This window comes from Esox lucius, chromosome 18, assembly GCF_011004845.1.
Source record: "Esox lucius isolate fEsoLuc1 chromosome 18, fEsoLuc1.pri, whole genome shotgun sequence".
In the NCBI taxonomy this organism is placed as follows: Eukaryota; Metazoa; Chordata; class Actinopteri; order Esociformes; family Esocidae; genus Esox; species Esox lucius.
In genome coordinates, this window is record NC_047586.1 from 19286095 (window position 1) to 19309765 (window position 23671).

Consider the following 23671-nt stretch of genomic DNA (forward strand, 5'->3'; position numbering starts at 1 on the left):
TTCCCTTGTCAGTCAGCTGACACGTCCACCTCCTGTTGATGTCCTCCCTCTGGAGTGTTACTTCCAGAGTGATGTCACATGTAGAATGGACTGTGAAATGGTATCTGGAGACATCCTGTAAATCAGCACCTGTCTGATCCACCCATTCCAGACTTAATTTATCCAATTCTTCATATCTACACATTCCAGCTCCACCAGGCGTATGCAGAGTACACCGCAATGTTAGTGGATAATCAGGCTTTAGATCTGACTCTGGTGTGGATGAGGAGACTGAAACAAAAAATAACTTATTTTGTTTTTTTCTCTTCAAAGAATACAGATGTGGTAGGTCTTCCTCCTTGACTATCATCAGAAATACTCACTGGTGAGAAGAGACAGATGTGTAAGTGAATCAATGTTTCCAGTTTGACACCTGTATTTTCCCACATCCTCAGAGGTGACATTATGAACTGTTAGAGAACAGTCAGGCTTCACTGTCAGTCTCTCTGCTCTGTTTGAGTCAACTCTCACCTTCCCTTCAGAGACTTCTTGAATAGCATTAAGAAGCCCAATTTTGGCAAAAATCCATCCAACTGAGGAGCAGTTAACTGGATAAACCAAATTCTTACAGGGCATATTGACATCATCCCCCAAGATGTTATACGTATATGTAGAGGATGATTCTCCAAAGACACCTAAAGAGTCAGAGAGTTAATCCCACAAAATGCCAATAACATACCAGATTAATAACTTAAATTATGTCATAAATATTGGATGAATCATTAACCTTTAATCACTGAGAGGAGGTTTAACCATCAGAATATATAGCTCTACCTGACAATGTGGAGTGGAAGTAAATATAGGTTTTCACTTTTCCCTTGTCAGTCAGCTGACACGTCCACCTCCTGTTGATGTCCTCCCTCTGGAGTGTTACTTCCAGAGTGATGTCACATGTAGAATGGACTGTGAAATGGTATCTGGAGACATCCTGTAGATCAGCACCTGTCTGATCCACCCATCCCAGACTTATTTTATCCAATTCTCCATATCTACACATTCCAGGTCCAAGAGGCGTATGCAGAGTACACCGCAATGTTAGTGGATAATCAGGCTTCAGATCTGACTCTGGTGTGGATGAGGAGACTGAAACAAAAAATAACCTTTAATTTAATGTTTTTTTCTCTTCAAGGAATACAGATGTGGTAGGTCTTCCTCCTTGACAATCATCAGAAATACTCACTGGTGAGAAGAGACAGATGTGTAAGTGAATCAATGTTTCCAGTTTGACACCTGTATTTTCCCACATCCTCAGAGGTGACATTATGAACTGTTAGAGAACAGTCAGGTTTCACTGTCAGTCTCTCTGCTCTGTTTGATTCAACTCTCACCTTCCCTTCAGAGACTTCTTGAAAAGCATTACGAGACCCAGTTTTTAAATGAATCCATCCAACTGAGTTGCAGTTAACTGGATAAACCAAATTCTTACAGGGCATATTGACATCATCCCCCAAGATGTTATACATATATGTAGAGGATGATTCTCCAAAGACACCTAAAGAGTCAGAGAGTTAATCCCACAAAATGCAAATAACACACCAGATTAATTACTTAATTATGTCATAAATATTGGATGAACAATTAATGGTCAATATAATTCACGCTTTTATCACTGAGGGGAGGTTTAACTGTTTTTCTTAATCTGAGTCTGGGAAAGCAACCCTAAAATACATTAAAAGTCTCTATCCACCAACAAACCCACACAGGACATGAATGGTTCAGAAGCATAGGGCATATCTACATCATGCCCTGCAATTTTAGAATGAGCATTTGTCCATGGACACTGAAATAGTCAAATTAATTTAACAACTAATGAAAATGATTACATAAATTATGTAATTAAGATTGGATCAACATTAAGAGGTAAATATAAATGGTGTTTGAAAACTGAGCATTGATTTTCTTTACATGTACTAATTCACATCATACAATATAAAGTTGAAGAATGAGTTGGTCCTCATTTGAGTTTACATTTTAGTCAAGGAATATTCTTTATGTGAGTCTGGGGGAGTCTTAAGCGGAAATGCCCCTCAAAGTCTAGATCATTCTTTAGCCACCTGTTAACAAACCTACACACAACATACAGCACACAGTTCAGAAGCATGGTTATCCTCCTGTCCGCTCAAGTGTTCACTAACCTGTATTTAGAAGCTTTAGGATCAGCAGTTGAATGAGAGTGTGATGGACCCCAGCCATTTCAATGTTGTATCTGTAACAGCTTGATCCTCGGTTCAGTGTGTTGTTGGGTTTAACTTGTTCATACTCAGACGTCACTACTTGATTGGCTAATGCCCTCTACTTTTTTAAGGGGGGAATTATACAACATCTGTTTGTTCCTCAGATACTATACATGTTGACACAGAACCTGCTATTTAAAATGCTGTCTAAATAAACACAATGATTAATTCAAGTGATCCAAATACATCAATTCTGTCATGTTCACTAAAATACAACTTGAATTTCACACATACATTTTGGCACATTGACCACTTCCTCTTTCTTTTTCTCTGGTATTTCACGTTTTTGGTGGTGGGAGTCAGAGGCGTCACTAGGATCACAATATATTCGGGGCTTAGCCCACCACCCCGCCCTACCTGGGACAGAAAATACAGGGTTTTGAATGTACACGTTAGCGCCCTACACGTCTATATTGTCATAGTGCGTGATTGGATTTATAGATTAATCGATCAGGGGATATTTTTGTATTTATACATTTTTGGTCTATTTCAGATCAGGGGCTATAGCCCTGGATGCCCAGGCCTAACGACGCCACTTGTGGGAGTATATTTCTCAAAAGGAAAACAGGATGTAACAGATCGAGGGCCACACAACTAGTAAACACAGGAAGACATTTCTTTCAGTGAAGAACCTCTGCTAACTCAGCAGTACTGCTCTACACTGCGTGCACAATTATTAGGCAGATCATATTTCTAAAGATGTTTTTTTGTTGGTGAACAATCACAATGCTTTATGTTATCCAAAATATAAATGAACCTCAAACCTGAATGTTATACAAAGAAACGGTTTGTTTTGATCTCTCTCAGGATAATATACAGGTGTTGGTCATAAAATTTGAATATCATCAAAAAGTTAATTTATTTCAGTAATTCCATTCAAAAAGTGAAACTTGTATATTATATTCATTCATTACACACAACCTGAAATATTTCAAATGTTTATTTATTTTAATTGTGATGATTATAACTGACAAATAATGAAAATCCCAAATTCTGTATCTCGGAAAATTAGAATATTACATACATCTTCTTCCGCTTCATCCGGGGCCGGGTCGCGGGGGCAGCAGTCTAAGCAGAGATGCCCAGACTTCCCTCTCCCCAGACACTTCCTCCAGCTCTTCCGGGGGGACACCGAGGCGTTCCCAGGCCAGCCCGGAGACATAGTCCCTCCAGCGTGTCCTAGGTCTTCCCCGGGGTCACCTCCCGTTGGGACGGGACCGGAACACCTTCCCAGGAAGGTGTTCCGAAGGCATCCGAAACAGATGCCCAAGCCACCTCAGCTGACCCCTCTCGAAGTGGAGGAGCAGCGGCTCTACTCTGAGCTCCTCCCGGGTGACCGAGCTTCTCACCCTATCTCTAAGGGATCGCCCAGCCACCCTGCGGAGAAAGCTCATTTCGGCCGCCTGTATCCGGGATCTTGTCCTTTCGGTCATGACTCAAAGCTCATGGCCATAGGTGAGAGTAGGAACGTAGATTGACCGGTAAATCGAGAGCTTCGCCTTGCGGCTCAGCTCTTTCTTCACCACGACAGACCGATACATCGACCGCATTACTGCAGAATCTGCACCGATCCGTCTGTCAATCTCCCGTTCCATCCTTCCCTCACTTGTGAACAAGACCCCTAGATACTTAAACTCCTCCACTTGAGGCAGGCACTCTCCACCAACCAGAAGTGGGCAAGCCACCCTTTTCCGACTGAGGACCATGGCCTCGGATTTGGAGGTACTTCTCATCCCCACCGCTTCACACTTGGCTGCAAACCGTCCCAGTGCATGCTGAAGGTCCTGGTTTGAAGCCAAGTGGGAATTTGAATATTACTTAAGACCAATACAAAAAATTATTTTTAGAAATGTTGGCCAACTGAAAAGTATGAACAAGAAAAGTATGAGCATGTACAGCACTCAATACTTAGTTGGGGCTTCTTTTGCCTGAATTACTGCAGCAATGTGGCGTGGCATGGAGTCGATCAGTCTGTGGCACTGCTCAGGTGTTATGAGAGCCCAGGTTGCTCTGATAGTGGCCTTCAGCTCTTCTGCATTGTTGGTTCTGGCGTATCGCATCTTCCTCTTCACAATACCCCATAGATTTTCTATAGGGTTAAGGTCAGGCGAGTTTGCTGGCCAATTAAGAACAGGGATACCATTGTCATTAAACCAGGTACTGGTAGCTTTGGCATTGTGTGCAGGTGCCAAGTCCTGTTGGAAAATGAAATCTGCATCTCCATAAAGTTGGTCAGCAACAGGAAGCATGAAGTGCTCTAAAACTTCCTGGTAGATGACTGCGTTGACCTTGGACCACAGAGAACACAGTGGACCAACACCAGCAGATGACATGGCACCCCAAACCATCACTGACTGTGGAAACTTTACACAGGACTTCAAGCAATGTGGATTCTGTGCCTCTCATCTCTTCCTCCAGACTCTGGGACCTTGATTTCCAAAGGAAATGCAAAATGTACTTTCATCAGAGAACATAACTCAGCAGCAGTCCAGTCCTTTTTGTATTTAGCCCAGGCGAGACGCTTCTGACGCTGTGTCTTGTTCAAAAGTGGCTTGACACAAGGAATGCGATAGCTGAAACCCATGTCTTGCATACGTCTGTGTGTGGTAGTTCTTGAAGTACTGACTCCAGCTGCAGTCCACTCTTTATGAATCTCCCCCACATTTTTGAATGGGTTTTGTTTCACAATCCTCTCCAGGGTGTGGTTATCCCTATTGCTTGTACACTTTTTTCTTCCACATCTTTTCCTTCCCTTCGCCTCTCTATTAATGTGCTTGGACACAGAGTTCTGTGAACAGCCAGCCTCTTTAGCTATGACATTTTGTGTCTTGCCCTCCTTGTGCAAGGTGTCAATGGTCGTCTTTTGGACAGCTGTCAAGTCAGCAGTCTTCCCCATGATTGTGTAGCCTACAGAACTAGACTAAGTGACCATTTAAAGGCCTTTGCAGGTGTTTTGGGTTAATTAGCTGATTAGAGTGTGGCACCAGGTGTCTTCAATATTCACATTTTCTGAGATACTGAATTTGGGGTTTTCATTTATTGTCATTTATAATCATCACAATAAAAAGAAATAAACACTTGAAATATATCAGTCTGTGTGGAATGAATGTATACATTATACAAGTTTCACTTTTTGAATGGAATTACTGAAATAAATAAACTTTTTGATGATATTTAAATGTTATGACCAGCACCTGTATATGTGTGCACTGAGGTGTTTCTGGTCAATCTGGCGCCCTAGGTGAGACCTTAAAATGTTGCCCCCCCCCAAAAAAAATAGGCCAACTTCATGGGAAAGAACACTTCTTAATTTTACTTTAATAAACACAAAATAAATACAAGTGTGATAGCAGGTGTACAAAAAATGTAAACAATAAAGGAGAATCAACATAGTGTGCTGTTTGAATAGATATATAAAATAAAAACATTATTTACTAATGTGTAATCAAATAAAACGGAATCACGGGGCTTCTCTCTCTCAGAGGGGATTGATTCCCGTCATGATGGTTCTCCTTCAGTGGCAGCAGCATCTTCTTTGCCTCTCCCCAAAAACGTCTTGAGAGCATCTGTCGTATTTGATTGCAAAATAATAGTTCAAAAAAAAAAAAGCTCAAATATTCAGAACAACAAAGATACATCTGACGGCCAGTTCAGATCAATGATTAGAACGAGATTAGATGCAACTTGTGAAAGAATCCCCAACGTTCTAACACCACTAGATCACTTGACTTGTCGATTAGGTAGGTCCCCAGGGGCTTCAAACACTCTGCAACTAACCAGTTCACTGCTGCAAATTTCTCTACCAAATTCTAAAACCAGCCAGAATTAGAATTGCTTAAAGACCGCCCTCCCTCACTTACTCACCCACCGTCCACACCTGACCCCGCCCTCCCTCACTTACTCACCCACCGTCCACACCTGACCCCGCCCTCCCTCACTTACTCACCCACCGTCCACACCTGACCCCGCCCTCCCTCACTTACTCACCCACCGTCCACACCTGACCCCGCCCTCCCTCACTTACTCACCCACCGTCCACACCTGACCCCGCCCTCCCTCACTTACTCACCCACCGTCCACACCTGACCCCGCCCTCCCTCACTTACTCACCCACCGTCCACACCTGACCCCGCCCTCCCTCACTTACTCACCCACCGTCCACACCTGACCCCGCCCTCCCTCACTTACTCACCCACCGTCCACACCTGACCCCGCCCTCCCTCACTTACTCACCCACCGTCCACACCTGACCCCGCCCTCCCTCACTTACTCACCCACCGTCCACACCTGACCCCGCCCTCCCTCACTTACTCACCCACCGTCCACACCTGACCCCGCCCTCCCTCACTTACTCACCCACCGTCCACACCTGACCCCGCCCTCCCTCACTTACTCACCCACCGTCCACACCTGACCCCGCCCTCCCTCACTTACTCACCCACCGTCCACACCTGACCCCGCCCTCCCTCACTTACTCACCCACCGTCCACACCTGACCCCGCCCTCCCTCACTTACTCACTGGTCAGATGAAACCAAAATCAAGCTCTTTGGCATCAACTCAACTCGCCGTGTTTGGAGGAGGAGGAATGCTGCCTATGACCCCAAGAACACCATCCCCACCGTCAAACATGGAGGTGGAAACATTATGCTTTGGGGGTGTTTTTACGCTAAGAGGACAGGACAACTTCACCGCATCAAAGGGACAATGGACGGGGCCATGTACCGTCAAATCTTGGGTGAGATCCTCCTTCCCTCAGCCAGGGCATTGAAAAGGGGTCGTGGATGGGTATTTCAGAATGACAAAGCCCCAAAACACACAGCCAAGGCAACAACGGAGTGGCTCAAGAAGAAGCACACTAAGGTTCTGGAATGGCCTAGCTAGTAATAGACAAACGTACAAAAGCAGGGGTTCAAAAAAAATTAATTCCTCACTGTATGATATAACTCTCACTGGTCCTAGAGGCTTGGAATTCCGTGTTTAGGCATATTAAATATCTATTAATATAAATGAAATACCTTCTGAGGACCACAGCAAAATGCAATAAAAATGTATAGGCTTACATATATACTCTATTAAATCGTCACTTGGTTACACCGTAACGCCACTCCTCTTCGACGCTCCACCTCACCAGTTTTCTAACCACTGGCTGGAGACTGATGGCAGCAGCGCTCCCAGAGGACTCACTTGTTCCCCATCATCATTTAGTTGTGTTTATATGTGTTGTTGTCTCCACTGCACCCCACAGATTATTGTTTGCATGTTGTTTACGTGAGGTGCTGATTTTTGCCAGATATTAAGAAACGGAAAAGACTTATTGATCGTTTTTCCTTCCTTTTTTGCCTCGCTTACACACTCGTTCCACTCGCACCGTCACAAACACTTTCCGATAAAGGTACATTCATTATTATACGTTTATTTTCAAACGCAGTGGATAACACAGTGTCATCCTGCACAATGAAATTTTGTGACATGGCATATGACCTTTACGTAGTCAAATGTAGCAACAACATAAGTATAGTACAGATAACAATGTAAACTAGCAGCATTTACAAAAACATGTATGGGGAATATGAACAGTTTGGGTAGAAGTATTGAATTTTATAGATATAGCAAGTATAGCAATAATATATTTAATATAAAATTGCAGCAATTATTTAAAAAAGAGTAGAATTGGGAATATGATCAATATACACTCACCTAAAGGATTATTAGGAACACCATACTAATACTGTGTTTGACCCCCTTTCGCCTTCAGAACTGCCTTAATTCTACATGGCATTGATTCAACAAGGTGCTGAAAGCATTCTTTAGAAATGTTGGGCCATATTGATAGGATAGCATCTTGCAGTTGATGGAGATTTGTGGGATGCACATCCAGGGCACGAAGCTCCCGTTCTACCACATCCCAAAGATGCTCTATTGGGTTGAGATCTGGTGACTGTGGGGGCCATTTCAGTACAGTGAACTGATTGTCATGTTCAAGAAACCAATTTGAAATGATTTGATCTTTGTGACATGGAAGTAGCCATCAGAGGATGGGTACATGGTGGTCATAAAGGGATGGACATGGTCAGAAACAATGTTCAGGTAGGCCATGGCATTTAAACAATGCCCAATTGGCACTAAGGGGCCTAAAGTGTGCCAAGAAAACATCCCCCACACAATTACACCACCACCACCCAGCCTGCACAGTGGTAACAAGGCATGATGGATCCATGTTCTCATTCTGTTTACGCCAAATTCTGACTCTACCATCTGAATGTCTCAACAGAAATCGAGACTCATCAGACCAGGCAACCTTCTTCCAGTCTTCAACTGTCCAATTTTGGTGAGCTTGTGCAAATTGTAGCCTCTTTTTCCTATTTGTAGTGGAGATGAGTGGTACCCGGTGGGGTCTTCTGCTGTTGTAGCCCATCCGCCTCAAAGTTGTGCGTGTTGTGGCTTCACAAATGCTTTGCTGCATACCTCGGTTGTAACGAGTGGTTATTTCAGTCAAAGTTGCTCTTCTATCAGCTTGAATCAGTCGGCTCATTCTCCTCTGACCTCTAACATCAACAAGGCATTTTCGCCCACAGGACTGTCGCATACTGGATGTTTTTCCCTTTTCACACCATTCTTTGTAAACCCTAGAAATGGTTGTGCATGAAAATCCCAGTTACTGAGCAGATTGTGAAATACAACAACCATGCCACGCTCAAAATTGCTTAAATCACCTTTCTTTCCCATTCTGACATTCAGTTTGGAGTTCAGGAGATAGTCTTGACCAGGACCACACCCCTAAATGCATTGAAGCAACTGCCATGTGATTGGTTGATTAGATAATTGCATTAATGAGAAATTGAACAGGTGTTCCTAATAATCCTTTAGGTGAGTGTAGATAGATATTTTATTGACATTTCTGTGTCACAACAGCAGAAAGTACACACACACAAATTACAGTAACTCACACTTTACACCAAACAGATTTGAGATACCCCTCCAAGAACTGCCACCTTAACGTGGTGGAGGGGTTTGAGTACCCGAGTGACCCTAGGAGCTATGTTGTCTGGGGCTATATGCCCCTGGTAGGGTCTCCCAAGGCAAACAGGTCTTAGGCGACGGGTCAGACTAAGAGCGGTTCAAAACCCCCTTAATGAAGAAAAACATTTTGAGTACCGTGACGTCGCCCGGTATGGCGCAGCCGGGGCCCCACCCTGGAGCCAGGCCCGGGGTTGGGGCTCGTATGCGAGCGCCTGGTGGCCGGGCCTTCCCCCATGGGGCCCGGCCGGGCTCAGCCCGAACGGGCGACGTGGGGCCGCCCTCCCGTGGGCTCACCACCCACAGGAGGGACCATAAGGGGCCGGTGCGAAGAGGATCGGGCGGCAGTCGAAGGCAGGGGCCTAGACAACCCGATCTCTGGACACGGAAACTGGCTCTAGGGACGTGGAATGTCACCTCGCTGGCGGGGAAGGAGCCTGAGTTGGTGCGTGAGGTTGAGAGGTTCCGATTAGAGGTAATCGGGATCACCTCTACACACGGCTTGGGCTCTGGAACCACACTCCTTGAGAGAGGATGGACTCTTCACCACTCTGGAGTTGCCCATGGTGAGAGGCGGCGGGCTGGTGTGGGTTTGCTCATAGCTCCCCAGCTCTGCCGCCATGTGTTGGAGTTTACCCCGGTGAACGAGAGGGTCGTTTCCCTGCGCCTACGGGTCGGGGATAGGTCTCTCACTGTTGTTTGTGCCTACGGGCCGAACGGCAGTGCAGAGTACCCGACCTTCTTGGAGTCTCTGGGAGGGGTGCTGGAAAGTGCTCCGACTGGGGACTCTATTGTTCTACTGGGGGACTTCAACGCCCACGTGGGCAACGACAGTGACACCTGGAGGGGCGTGATTGGGAGGAACGGCCCCCCGGATCTGAACCCGAGTGGTGTTCAATTATTGGACTTCTGTTCTAGTCACAGTTTGTCCATAACGAACACCATGTTCAAGCATAAGGGTGTCCATCAGTGCACGTGGCACCAGGACACCCTAGGCCGCAGGTCGATGATCGACTTTGTTGTCGTCTCATCTGACCTGCGGCCGTATGTCTTGGACACTCGGGTGAAGAGAGGGGCGGAGCTGTCAACTGATCACCACCTGGTGGTGAGTTGGATCCGATGGTGGGGGAGGAAGCTGGACAGACTCGGCAGGCCCAAGCGTACTGTAAGGGTCTGCTGGGAACGTCTGGCCGAGTCTCCTGTCAGAGAGATCTTTAACTCCCACCTCCGGCAGAGTTTCGACTGGATCCCGAGGGAGGTTGGAGATATTGAGTCCGAGTGGACCATGTTCTCCACCGCCATTGTCGAAGCGGCCGCTCAGAGCTGTGGCCGTAAGGTCTCCGGTGCCTGTCGAGGCGGCAATCCCCGAACCCGGTGGTGGACACCGGAAGTAAGGGATGCCGTCAAGCTGAAGAAGGAGTCCTATCAGGCCTGGTTGGCTTGTGGGACTCCTGAGGCAGCTGACGGGTACCGACAGGCCAAGCGGGCTGCAGCCCGGGTGGTTGTGGAGGCAAAAACTCGGGCCTGGGAGGAGTTTGGTGAGGCCATGGAGAAGGACTATCGGCTGGCCTCGAAGAGATTCTGGCAAACCGTCCGGCGCCTCAGGAGAGGGAAACAGTGCCCTACCAACGCTGTTTACAGTAGAGGTGGGCAGCTGTTGACCTCAACTGAGGATGTCGTCGGGCGGTGGAAGGAGTACTTCGAGGATCTCCTCAATCCCGCTGACACGTCTTCCATTGAGGAAGCAGAGGATGAGGGCTCAGAGGTGGACTCGTCCATCACCCGGGCTGAAGTCACAGAGGTGGTCAAGAAACTCCTCGGTGGCAAGGCACCGGGGGTGGATGAGATCCGCCCTGAGTACCTCAAGTCTCTGGATGTTGTGGGGCTGTCTTGGTTGACACGCCTGTGCAACATCGCGTGGCGGTCGGGGACAGTGCCTCTGGGATGGCAGACCGGGGTGGTGGTCCCTCTTTTTAAGAAGGGGGACCGGAGGGTGTGTTCCAACTATAGAGGGATCACACTTCTCAGCCTCCCCGGGAAAGTCTATGCCAGGGTTCTGGAGAGGAGAATACGGCCGATAGTAGAACCTCGGATTCAGGAGGAACAGTGTGGTTTTCGTCCGGGCCGTGGAACACTGGACCAGCTCTATACCCTCTACGGGGTGTTGGAGGGTTCATGGGAGTTTGCCCAACCAATCCACATGTGTTTTGTGGATTTGGAGAAAGCATTCGACTGTGTCCCTCGCGGCATCTTGTGGAGGGTGCTTGGGGAATATGGGGTCCTGGGTCCTTTGCTAAGGGCTGTCAGGTCCCTGTACAACCGAAGCAGGAGCTTGGTCCGCATTGCCGGCAGTAAGTCAGACTTGTTCCCAGTGCATGTTGGACTCCGGCAGGGCTGCCCTTTGTCACCGGTTCTGTTCGTAATTTTTATGGACAGAATTTCTAGGCGCAGCCAGGGGCCGGAGGGTGTCAGGTTTGGGGACCACACAATTTCGTCTCTGCTCTTTGCAGATGATGTTGTCGTGTTGGCCCCTTCTAACCAGGACCTTCAGCATGCGCTGGGACGGTTTGCAGCCGAGTGTGAAGCGGTGGGGATGAAAATCAGTACCTCCAAATCCGAGGCCATGGTCCTCAGTCGGAAAAGGGTGGCTTGCCCACTTCAGGTTGGTGGAGAGTGCCTGCCTCAAGTGGAGGAGTTTAAGTATCTAGGGGTCTTGTTCACGAGTGAGGGAAGGATGGAACGGGAGATTGACAGACGGATCGGTGCAGCTTCTGCAGTAATGCAGTCGATGTATCGGTCTGTCGTGGTGAAGAAAGAGCTGAGCCGCAAGGCGAAGCTCTCGATTTACCAGTCAATCTACGTTCCTACTCTCACCTATGGTCATGAGCTTTGGGTCATGACCGAAAGGACAAGATCCCGGATACAGGCGGCCGAAATGAGCTTTCTCCGCAGGGTGGCCGGGCGATCCCTTAGAGATAGGGTGAGAAGCTCGGTCACCCGGGAGGAGCTCAGAGTAGAGCCGCTGCTCCTCCACATCGAGAGGGGTCAGCTGAGGTGGCTTGGGCATCTTTTTCGGATGCCTCCGGAACGCCTTCCTGGGAAGGTGTTCCGGTCCCGTCCCACCGGGAAGAGACCCCGGGGAAGACCTAGGACACGCTGGAGGGACTATGTCTCCCGGCTGGCCTGGGAACGCCTCGGTGTCCCCCCGGAAGAGCTAGAGGAAGTGTCTGGGGAGAGGGAAGTCTGGGCATCCCTGCTTAGACTGCTGCCCCCGCGACCCGGCCCCGGATAAGCGGAAGAAGATGGATGGATGGAGATTTGAGATAGGTACAACACCTAACAAAAAAGGTAAGCAGCTTATATAATTCACACCTGTTGAAACCTGTTACAGGTGTAAATATAGTTTTGGCTACAAATCCAATTATAAACCCAGATCTAAAATATAAAATATATTGAAACTATTATACACATGTGCAACTATGCAGTATTGGATATGTGCAGTGCAGGAGTCATTAAATTACATTGAGTCTCCTCTCCCTGCCCAGAGGGGAGGAATTATTTATAGCCATTGCAGTGAGCAGGAAAGACTTCCTGTAACGATCCTTGTTACAATGGAGCTGTAGGAGTCTCCAACTGAATACACTCTGCTGCCCGACCAGTAGGTTGTGCAGTGGATGTGAGGTGTTGTCCATGATGTTGAATCATTTCTTCAACACTCTCCTCTCCACAACCACCTCAAAGGGCTCCAGAGCAGACCCCAGCACAGACCAGATTGTTCAGTTTCTTGCTGTCACTGGCTCTATTACTGCTGCCCCAGCATATGGGTGCAAAGAAAATGACACTTTCCACAACAGACTGGTAGAACATATGTAACATCTTGCTGCACACATTAAAGGACCTGAGCTTCCTCAAGATATAGAGTCAGCTCTGACCTTCTAGACAGCCTCAGTTTTAAAGGTCCCGTCCAGTCTGTTGTCCAGGTGCACTCCCAGGTATTTATAGTTCAATATGGGTAGAAGTATTGAATATTATAGGTACACTATGAGTAATTCTGGTAATACAGTGTGAACAGACCATAGCCTGGGTGGCTGTTGGTTTTCATTATGTTCTGTGCTTTCCTAAGGCATTGTGTATGGTAGATGCCTTGCACGGAGTGTATCTACCATACAACATTAAGGAATACAGTAGTAATATGAGCAAATGCAGAACAAAGACATTAACAAACCATTAATAATGATAACCCTTACTTTTTAATGATTTACAAATCCATTAACTAACAGTGTGTACTTTCATTTGTTCATGTTGATGCAGGTCATTAACTCAAGTAGTTTTTTGCAGGAACACACAGGTTGCCCTGTAATGTGTTCATGTTGACACAGGACATGCATTCATGTAGCACATAGTTTGCATGAACACAATAGTATATGATGAGACAGAAAACGTTGCTTTTCCTTCTCATGATTATGAGCACACGCAGGTTTTGGAACTGGTTGGATGGTATACAGCAGAGGTGGGGGACTCGAGTCACATGACTTGACTCGAGTCTGACTCGAGTCACAATTTTCAGGACTTGTGACTTGCTTGATTAAAGTATGAAAATGACTTGACTTGACTTTGACTTGAGAACAAGTTACTTGAGACTTGACTTGAAGTGGAAGACTCGACAATGACTTGAACTTATAATAAACAAACAGCAATAAAATTATTTTATATGTTGTGACATCATGCGCCAAACATGGCAGACAGTAACGTTAGTCGAGCTCCACAAATAGTATCGTTTGGATACAAGGACTTAGAACTGGACCATGTGAATAAAAAAAGATTTGCCAGATGCAAAATATGCAACAACGTCAAATTTGATTCGTTATTTTAAGAACCACAAGGAAAGGTAAGAAAGTAATCTCTTTATATTCAGTTTCACTAAGATCTATAACGATTAAGTTACTAATGTAATGAATTAATGTTTTGTTTGTCATAATTTGGCCTTGGTTGCATATTATATATATATATTTTTCTTGTTAGAAATGTGACCATTATCATTACTGAATACGTCTGGTAAATAGATGTAAGGGAATTTGACTATAACAGTCCCAGATATCACACTGTTATCGGTCCGCTGGCTATTGAAGAGCGGCACACCTCCAGTCGTTTTGTTACGAGCGGTCCTCCAGCGGAACACGGGCTGCAAAACAACTCTCATGATACAGCTATCCGTGCAGCTGCGGACTGCGAGCTGAAAGCTCTTAAACGGCTTGGTATAGCCTGAATTTTAATGTTGATGGGCATCTTAAAATGAACGGGCATGTATATTATTACACGTAGGCTATAATGTCTGTATTAAATGTGGGCATTTTCAAGTGTTTGTGGACTGCGTGTGGAAACTAAAAAGCATTGTGCTTACACCATAACAGTTAACTGTACTGCATGAAAGGCTAACATGGAGGCGCCGATGTGATTACTAGCACCTAAACATTTCGAAGAGGTTTTTTTTTTTACTCATACAGACAAGAATAATTACAGCGTAATTACATATTAGGCAGTTTTTCAGTCACAATAATTAGTTTATAAGGTTGTTATTATTAGCCCTTATTACATGGATTGGCTGAATTTCTTGATAACAGACCATTGCCATGAAAAACAGCGTGTTGCTATGGACGCAGCAGGATTCTAACCAGAGACGGAACGGACTATTTTCTTTAGAGGAAGCAATACAATCGTTTTTAAATCAATAAATTCCTTTTGAAATCAATATTTTGTGTCAAATTATAAATTTATTTGGTAGGTAGCCATATAATAACCGAGATAAGGTATAGCGAGGCGGTTGTTATAGCGAATACAACCCCTTCAAGCTGATTCAAGATCCCCCCGCTTCGTCCCCCCAAAAAATTGTACCGCGGAGGAGAAAAATATTTGATTTTGAAATCGAGCTTCGCACAGAGCGCACGTCAGAAACAGAGGACAGTGTGTGTGTGTGTTCATCTCTTTAGTACTGTGACTTGACTTGACTTGAAACTTATAAGGACTCGACTTGACTTGCTTAGGATGAACCCTTGACTTGACTTGACTTGCTTGATTTATCTGAACTGTGACTTGAGACTTGACTCGAGACTTGATGGTTAAGACTTGAGACTTGCTTGGACTTGACCATGTGTGACTTGTCCCCATCTCTGGTATACAGTCCCATCGCAATGCGTCCATGTCTCTCTGCCCCCTACTGGCCAACAGTAAGTAGTAGTAAGTGTATCTCAGTCATAGAACCTCTGAGAACTGACATTCAATAAAAGGCTTTCTTCCCCATTACAAAGAAACATTGCATAACCACAAAGGAGACAATACAGTTTGTGTGTCATACCTACTTGATGAAGCAAGTAGCCACTGCTATACCCAATGTTAGTTAACATAAATGAATGAGGTTAAACTATTATATAGCCTGCCTTATTGACAATTGTTATCCCACTGTAATCATATTAATAATTTGGATTATTTTATGAATAGATTATATTATTTAGTCAATTGTTCATGCAAACTACTATGTACATGAATACATGTCCTATGTCAAAATAACACATTCCAGTATAAACTGTGTTCATAAGCATAAGTTTATATGCTTTGTCACCATGAAAAAATGACAGTATCAGTACTATCAGTAATAGATTCAAATAATATGGCTATATCCTTCTCTCCATGGTTGTCATTTAGGTTAGACTACTTCTGTTCCTGAAGTTGAGCAGAAACAGAAGTGATGCTCATGAGTCTTGTGACCACAGTTTACACTGGAACATATTTCAACACTTTTGCAGTGAAAATCATTATTTACTCTACATCATATGATTAAGGACCACAGACAGTTTTAGCTGTGATCTTGGGTGTAGGTTCATGTGGATTGACCGTATATTAGTGACTTTATAAAAGTGTGCGTGTGTGTTTTATGTTGGAAAAGGAAGGCACAGTGGGTATCTTAAATACATGCCTCTGTTGGATTTCTTCAATTTGTAAAGTAAAAAAATAAACACCAACATCAAAATATCTAAATGAAAATAAATGTTTTATTAGCTAATAACCTATTTGTTAAGGTCAGCATAAATTAGCTCAGTAGTGAAAAAATGACCTAAATGGTCACATTTTGGAAAGCCACTATGAACTGAATGGCAGTTTAACGGAAAGGTACTATGAGGTAATATTTACACGACAGAACAAAAAAGTCCACATCAATAACTACAGTGGGGAGAACACGTATTTGATACATTTTGCAGGTTTTCCTACTTACAAAGCATGTAGAGGTCTGTAATTTTTATCATAGGTACACTTCAACTGTGAGAGACGGAATCTAAAACAAAAATCCAGAAAATCACATTGTATGATTTTTTAATAATGAATTAGCATTTTATTGCATGACATAAGTATTTGATCACCTACCAAGAATTCCGGCTCTCACAGACCTGTTAGTTTTTCTTTAAGAAGCCCTCCTATTCTCCACTCATTAACTGTATTAACTGCACCTATTTGAACTCGTTACCTGTATAAAAGACACTGTCCACACAATCAAACAGACTCCAACCTCTCCACAATGGCCAAGACCAGAGAGCTGTGTAAGGTCATCAGGTATAAAATTGTAGACCTGCAGAAGGCTGGGATGGGCTACAGGACAATAGGCAAGCAGCTTGGTGAAAAGGCAACAACTGTTGGCGCAATTATTCGAAAATGGAAGAAGTTCAAGATGACGGTCAATCTCCCTCGGTCTGGGGCTCAATGCAAGATCTCACCTCGTGGGGCTTCAGTGATCATGAGGAAGGTGAGGGATCATCCCAGAACTACACGGCAGGACCTGGTCAATGACCTGAAGAGAGCTGGGACCACAGTCTCAAAGAAAACCATTAGTAACACACTATGCCGTCATGGATTAAAATACTGCAGTGCACGCAAGGTCCCCCTGTAATTGCAAACAAAGGTTTCTGTACCAAATATTAAGTTCTGCTTTTCTGATGTATCAAATAGATACAGTCATGTGAAAAAATTAGGACACCCTATGAAAACTTGTGTTTTTTAACATATTTAGACATATGGATATTTAATATCACTTTTAACAATACTGAGAGATTCAAGTAATATAACTAAAGAAGTAAAACTGAAGAAAATACTTTTTTTTAACTTTCTGTTAAATGTAATAAAAAAAACATGCAATTTCTGGTGAGGAATAAATTAGGACACCCCCACATTTTGTCCCACTTAAAATGGCTGAAATCACACTCAGGTGCATCACATCAGGTGCTCAGCATTTTTAAGGAGGCTTGCCCTATTTAATCCTCAGACATTCAGTTTGGTGTGCTCCTGACTGTTGACGCGAGAGTGAACACCATGGTGAAATCAAAAGACCTGTCTGAGGCCTTCAGAAAGAAGATTGTTGCAGCTTATGAGTCTGGTAAGGGATTTAAAAAGATCTCAAAAGAGTTTGAAATCATCCATTCCACTGTCTGAAAATAGTGTGCAAGTGGAGGACATTCAAAACAACTGCCAACATGCCCAGGTCTGGCCGACCAAGCTAGTTCACCCCAAGAGTTCCAGGAAAAGAACCTCATATCAACTGTGAAGCATGGAGGTGGGAGTGTCATGGTTTGGGGATGCTTTGGTGCAGCAGGACCTGGCCAGCTCACCATCATAGAATCCATAGTGAATTCTACAGTGTATCAGAGGTTGCTTGATCAACATGTGAGACCATCTGTAAGAAAATTAAAGCTGAAGCGGAACTAGATCCTGCAAAATGACAACCCTAACATACAAGTAAATCCACCAAGGACTGGCTGAAAACTAAGAAATGGAGAGTCCTGCAATGGCCCAGTCACAGCCCAGATCTTAATCCCATTGAGATGCTGTGGGGTGATACGAAATGGGTTGTACATGCAAGAAACCCCCTCAAACATCACACAGGTTAAAGCATTCTGCATTGAGGAGTGGGGCAAATTTTCCTCAGACCAATGTCAGAGACTGGTAGAGGGTTACAAGAAGTGTCTCACTGAAGTTATTTCAGCCAAAGGGGGTAACACTAGGCATTAGGGGGTAACACTAGGTATTAGGGGGTAACACTAGGTATTAGGGGTAACATTAGGTATTAGGGGGTAACACTAGGTATTAGGGGGTAACACTAGGTATTAGGGGGTAACACTAGGTATTAGGGGTAACACTAGGTATTAGGGGTAACACTAGGTATTAGGGGGTAACACTAGGTATTAGGGGGTAACACTAGGTATTAGGGGGTAGGGTGTCCTAACTTTTTCCTCAGTTAGAATATGCATTTATGTTGATGTCTTTTGTTTAAAACAATGTTATTTTTTGCTGTTTACCTGCAATTAGATCACTTTCTTTTCCAGAGATGAATAAAACAAGATTAGACAGTGTGATTTTCTGGATTTTTGTTTTAGATTCCGTCACTCACAGTTGAAGTGTACCTATGATAAAAATTATAGACTTCTACATGCTTTGTAAGTGGGACAATCTGCAAAATCGGCAGTGTATCAAATACTTGTTCTGCCCACTGTATATACCATTTGCAAAGAAAACACGAGTGAGCAGGCAAAACACTTTTTCTTATGGGATTCACATTCAACTGTTGGTCATAACAGAATGGCAAATTCAACAAAGAAGAAATGAACTGACCCCTGTTCAAAAGTCTGCATACCCTTAGTTCTTAATACTGTGTATTGCCCCCTTTAGCATCATTGAAAGCGTGCAGTCTTTTGTAATAGTTGTCTATGATGCCCCGAATTCTTGCAGGTGGTATAGCTGCCCATTGGTCTTGGAAAAATGCCTCCAGGTCATACAAAGTATTTGGTCGTCTAGCATGAACCCCACGTTTGAGACCTCCCCAGAGTGGCTCAATGATATTTAGGTCAGGAAATTTTGATGGCCTCTCCAGAACCTTCACCTTTTTCTGCTGTAACCACTGGAAGGTCACTTTGGCCTTGTTCTTAGGGTCATTGTCGTGCTGGATAGTCTAAGAGTGTCCCATGCACAGCCTTTGTCCAGAAGAATGCAAATTGTCTGCCAGTATTTTCTGATAACATGCTGCATTCATCTTGACATCAATTTTCACAAGATTCCCCATTCCTTTAGAGCTCACCCCCCCCCAAAACATCAGTGAGCCACCACCATGCTTCACAGTACGAATGGTATTCTGTTCATTATAGGCCTTGTTCACCCCTCTCCAAACATAGCACTTATGGTTGTGACCATAATGTTCTATTTTGGTCTTGTCACTCCAAATTACAATATGCCAGAAGGTGTGAGGTGTGTCAAGGTGTTGTTGGGCATATTGTAACCAGGCTTTTATGTGGCATTGGCACAGTAAAGGCTTCTTCCTGAGCATCTAATGGTGCTCAGGCACAGTGTCACTGGATGTTTTGGAGGATATCAAAGGCCTCTTTTTTTGCCCATGTTGGTGTCTCAGAACGGATGGTGAAGCTATTACTTCCTGGTCCCCAAAAGGGATGGGAACATTCCATTCTGCACTTAAAGGCCCTTTATGGGTAGCCCAGTGTGTACAAATTCAAAATGCTCACAGTTTGCTATAAGGACCGGATCATTAGAACAGTTAAAATAATAGAAAAGGTTTCTTTAGCATCTGCAAATATACAGTTGACTCACAATAACCGATCCCTCCTCGTCAGTTACCTCATGTGACCTAGGTCTATATGCCTATACATTGTTTTTGTATATTGGTCTATATTGTTGACATGCAGAAGGAATGAGTTGTGTCCCCCAGTGGGGCATTTTGCCACCACATTCAGCAGCGTCTTTACACACTGTACAGTGAGTGGAGGGATATTCTGTTCAAATAGTTGAACAGAAGTTGGGAACATGGTCTCAGTTTCCCACTCGTGACTCCTGTGCATTGGTGAATGGAAGGTGTATCTAACTGTTTTAGTTTTTATTAGCCCCAAAACAGCAGACGTCAATTGGCTGGCTCATTCAGGATTGTGAGATGCCAGACTGATTCAGTCCTATTGACAATTGGTTGCCAAAAAACCAAGACTGGATGGCGCTTCCGTGTGTCCCTCAACATCAAAGCATGAGTTACGTTTGTTTGCCTTTGTGATGCTTAAAAATGTAAAAACATCAAATTGAAACAATACGATATAATTGATTTGTGGAGGAATTACTAACAAAAAGTAACGTAATTATAAATTAATCCATAGTAATTCCTATCTATCTCCGCTAGTAATTCCTATCTCACATAAAATGAATGAAATCTCATATTCTGTTATTAGGTATTAGAACAATGTTTATACTGGTGCCTATAATTCAACAAATGACTATTTGATAAGGATTATTTTCATAACATATCTTTTCATGTGACAACACTGAAGAAATGACACTTTGCTACAATGTAAAGTAGTGAGTGTACAGCTTGTATAACAGTGTAAATTTGCTGTCCCCTCAAAATAAATGTTTAAACCGCTGGCAACAAAGGTGAATACACCCCTAAGTGAATTACACCTTTTCATGTTGTCTCATGAAAAGGTGTAATAAAATATTTACAAAAATGTGAGGGGTGTACTCACTTTTGTGAGATACTGTATATTCAACACTCATATCTTATAATGCTCACGATCATCATGTAATGTATGAAAACGTATAGATTTTCTGCATTGTCACTAAATGGTTTCTATCACAAGAATACCATTTCTGATATGTACTGAAAATGCACTTTTCAGTACATATATAGGTTTATTGTTCTGCAATTATGTGCAGAACTCTTTAGGTCAGGATATTGGAGCACTTCAGTTTCTTACATTTGTTGCAATTTGTTTTATAGTAACTTTTTGATATTTGTAGTATTTCCAATTTATTATGCATTCAGTAAGGTGTTGGGCCACGAGCCTCCAAAACACCTTCAATATGCCTTGGCATAGATTCTACAAGTCTTTACTGGAGGGATGGAAAGCCTGAGCATGATAGGATGATATTTGCTTAATTGTTTCATTAATTGTTTTGTTCCTCCACTAATTTATGTTTTTTTTTCTTTTAATTTGTCGCCCATCAGAATTTCATGCTACAGGGTTTATTTGAAAAAGGATTTTAAAATGCCTCCCTGCGATCATCTAAATCCAATCTGTGTATATACAACTCACTTGAACAGAAACCGAAAGTCATTCGTATCACATTCAAATCCAACATGTCTAAATATTGATGAGAACCAATGTGTTATTAAACCAAGAGTCACAGCAAGATTATTTAACAGCAATGACAGTAAAATTCATTCTCAAACAATAATAATAATAATGTTCTGATAGGGACCAAACATTCCTGCTATACACAATCAATCAAACTAAAATGTGTGAGATTGTGATAACTTCACATCACTGGAACCTGTAGCTTCTTAATGTCTTGTGTCTGTTTGTTCTATTTCTGCAATTTGGTCCTGTTGGTGTCTTTCCTCTTATAATTCCACAGTAGTATAAAGAATTAGCTTTTTTCCCATTCACCTTTTCCCACCACACAATTCTTTATAGAAATGGCATGAGACATCTAGATAAATCCATGGGAATACTTTTACAAAAAACACTTCCTCCCTGGTATTCTGACAGACCAGAGGTACAGCACCACATCTAACCCAAATTGTATCTACACCAGAGTATCTCAGCCTAAATACCCTCATAAACCTGGTTTACACCAGTGACTATGTCTGTTTTATATAAACTAGGTCTACCCCTGAGACTGTTTACCAACACTGGTGTAAACTAAGTGTACCACTGAGCAAGAGACACCAAAGAAACCATTTCCTTCATAACATTTGTTATTACACTTAATTACACCTAATTCAGATTTGGGGTCAGACTTGTTCCACCTGGCTAACAACAAAGAGGCTGGTTTAACACAGTGTGTTTTCTAAACATCATTTCCCTCTTTTTAATTGATAAAGACATGTAATGATGTGGAACCACTGTGTTGTCCTCAAAAATGACAACAGTAAGATATTTTCATTTGACAGTAGCATCAGATATTCAATCCCTTTAAACAATAGGCCTACATTTACGAATATATTTTGAAATGTCAAAATGTACACTACCGTTTTGGGGGTTTTCGAAAGAAAAGCACATTTTTTGTCCATTTAAATAACATTGATCAGAAATACATTGAAGACATTGTTAATGTTGCACATGACTATTGTAGCTGGAAACATCAGATTTTTAATAGAATATCTACATAGATATGGCACGTTGTGTTTGCTAATCTAGGTAAATCATTTTAAAAGAATATGTGAACATCAGAAATTATGTAATTATGTTAGCACAGCTGAAAACTGATTAAAGAAGCAATAAAACTATTTTAGACTAGTTGTGTCAGGCTTTTGAGACCGGAAACCAAACCCAGAGTGACACAGTAAGTAAATAAAGAGGGTTTATTGAAAAAGCCAAGAACTACGGTGAGACACATGAGGAGGGGTTGGGGTCGTGGGACGGAGGTCCTCCTAAATATTGTTGTTGATTAGCAGGGCAGGAACAGGTGAGTGATTGAGGATAGGGAGCAGCTGGGCATAGAAAAAACCCCAGTGCAGATGTCCCACCCCCTTTCTCGTTGCCCGGGAAACTAGAACAGACAGACAACAAACACAAAACACACAAGTCACGGAGGAGGGGTCGTGACAAGTTGAGTATTTCAAGCATTAGCAAATGTGGGTTCGAATACAAGCTCAAAATATCCAGAAACTCAGAACTTTCTTTTGAAACTGGTCAGTCTATGCTTGTTCTGAGAAATGAAAGCTATTCCATATGAGATATTGCCTCGAAACTGAAGATCTTGTACAACGTGGTGTCCTTCTTTAGAGTTTTCGGCTGTGCTAACATAATTGCAAAAGGGTTTTCTAATTTGATCTGTAAAATGATAGACTTGGATTAGCAAACACAACATGACATTGGAACACAGGACTGATGGTTGCTGATAATGGGCCTCTGTACGCCTATGTAGATATTCCATTAAGAATCAGCAATCCGTTTCCAACAACAATTGTCATTTACAACATTTACAATGTCTTCCCTGTATTTCTGCTCAATATAATGTATTTTTGATGGACAACAAATGTGCATTCCTTTCAAAAACAAGGACATTTCTAAGTGACCCCGAACGTTTGAAGATGAGTGTGTGTTTTTAAGCTGTATGAATTACAAAATTGTCTGTAAATGTTCATCTTGGTCTTTCCTTTTAAGAAATCCAAAGACAACATCTCTGAACCATATGAGACACCTGAACAATGCCTACCGTGTTAGGAGATAAACCGCTAACATACGGAATATATGCTAGCACTGCATTGTTAACGCAATTCCCAGAGTGTGTTTAAATTGAGTTTGTCCTAGTTGCACAATGAAATGTTGTTTCATCAGTTTA

General features: G+C 43.2%; 1 protein-coding gene across 2 annotated transcripts; it reads right to left on the minus strand.

Moving 5' to 3' along the window:
* Positions 1-316: 316 nt before the first annotated feature.
* Positions 317-2478, minus strand: LOC117593282. Of its 2 annotated transcripts, XM_034287639.1 has the most exons (5): positions 2175-2478; positions 1220-1531; positions 814-1122; positions 511-674; positions 317-361 (listed from the first exon to the last, which is right to left on the minus strand). In XM_034287639.1, the coding sequence occupies exons 1-5, from the start codon at positions 2230-2232 to the stop codon at positions 359-361; spliced, it is 846 nt and encodes a 281-aa protein (XP_034143530.1). In that variant the 5' UTR covers positions 2233-2478; the 3' UTR covers positions 317-358. The 2 variants fall into 2 exon arrangements, with proteins under 2 accessions (XP_034143530.1, XP_034143529.1); XM_034287638.1 differs by having other exon boundaries at positions 338-674.
* Positions 2479-23671: the final 21193 nt, after the last annotated feature.

Coding starts and splice junctions, on each gene's coding strand:
- LOC117593282 (XM_034287638.1), bottom strand. CDS start 2,232: ATGGCTGGGGTCCATCACACTCTCATTCAACTGCTGATCCTAAAGCTT. Junction 1,123..1,219: donor ACATCTGTCTCTTCTCACCA/GTGAGTATTTCT, acceptor TTTTTGTTTCAG/TCTCCTCATCCACACCAGAG. Junction 675..813: donor CTTCCACTCCACATTGTCAG/GTAGAGCTATAT, acceptor CTGACTCTTTAG/GTGTCTTTGGAGAATCATCC.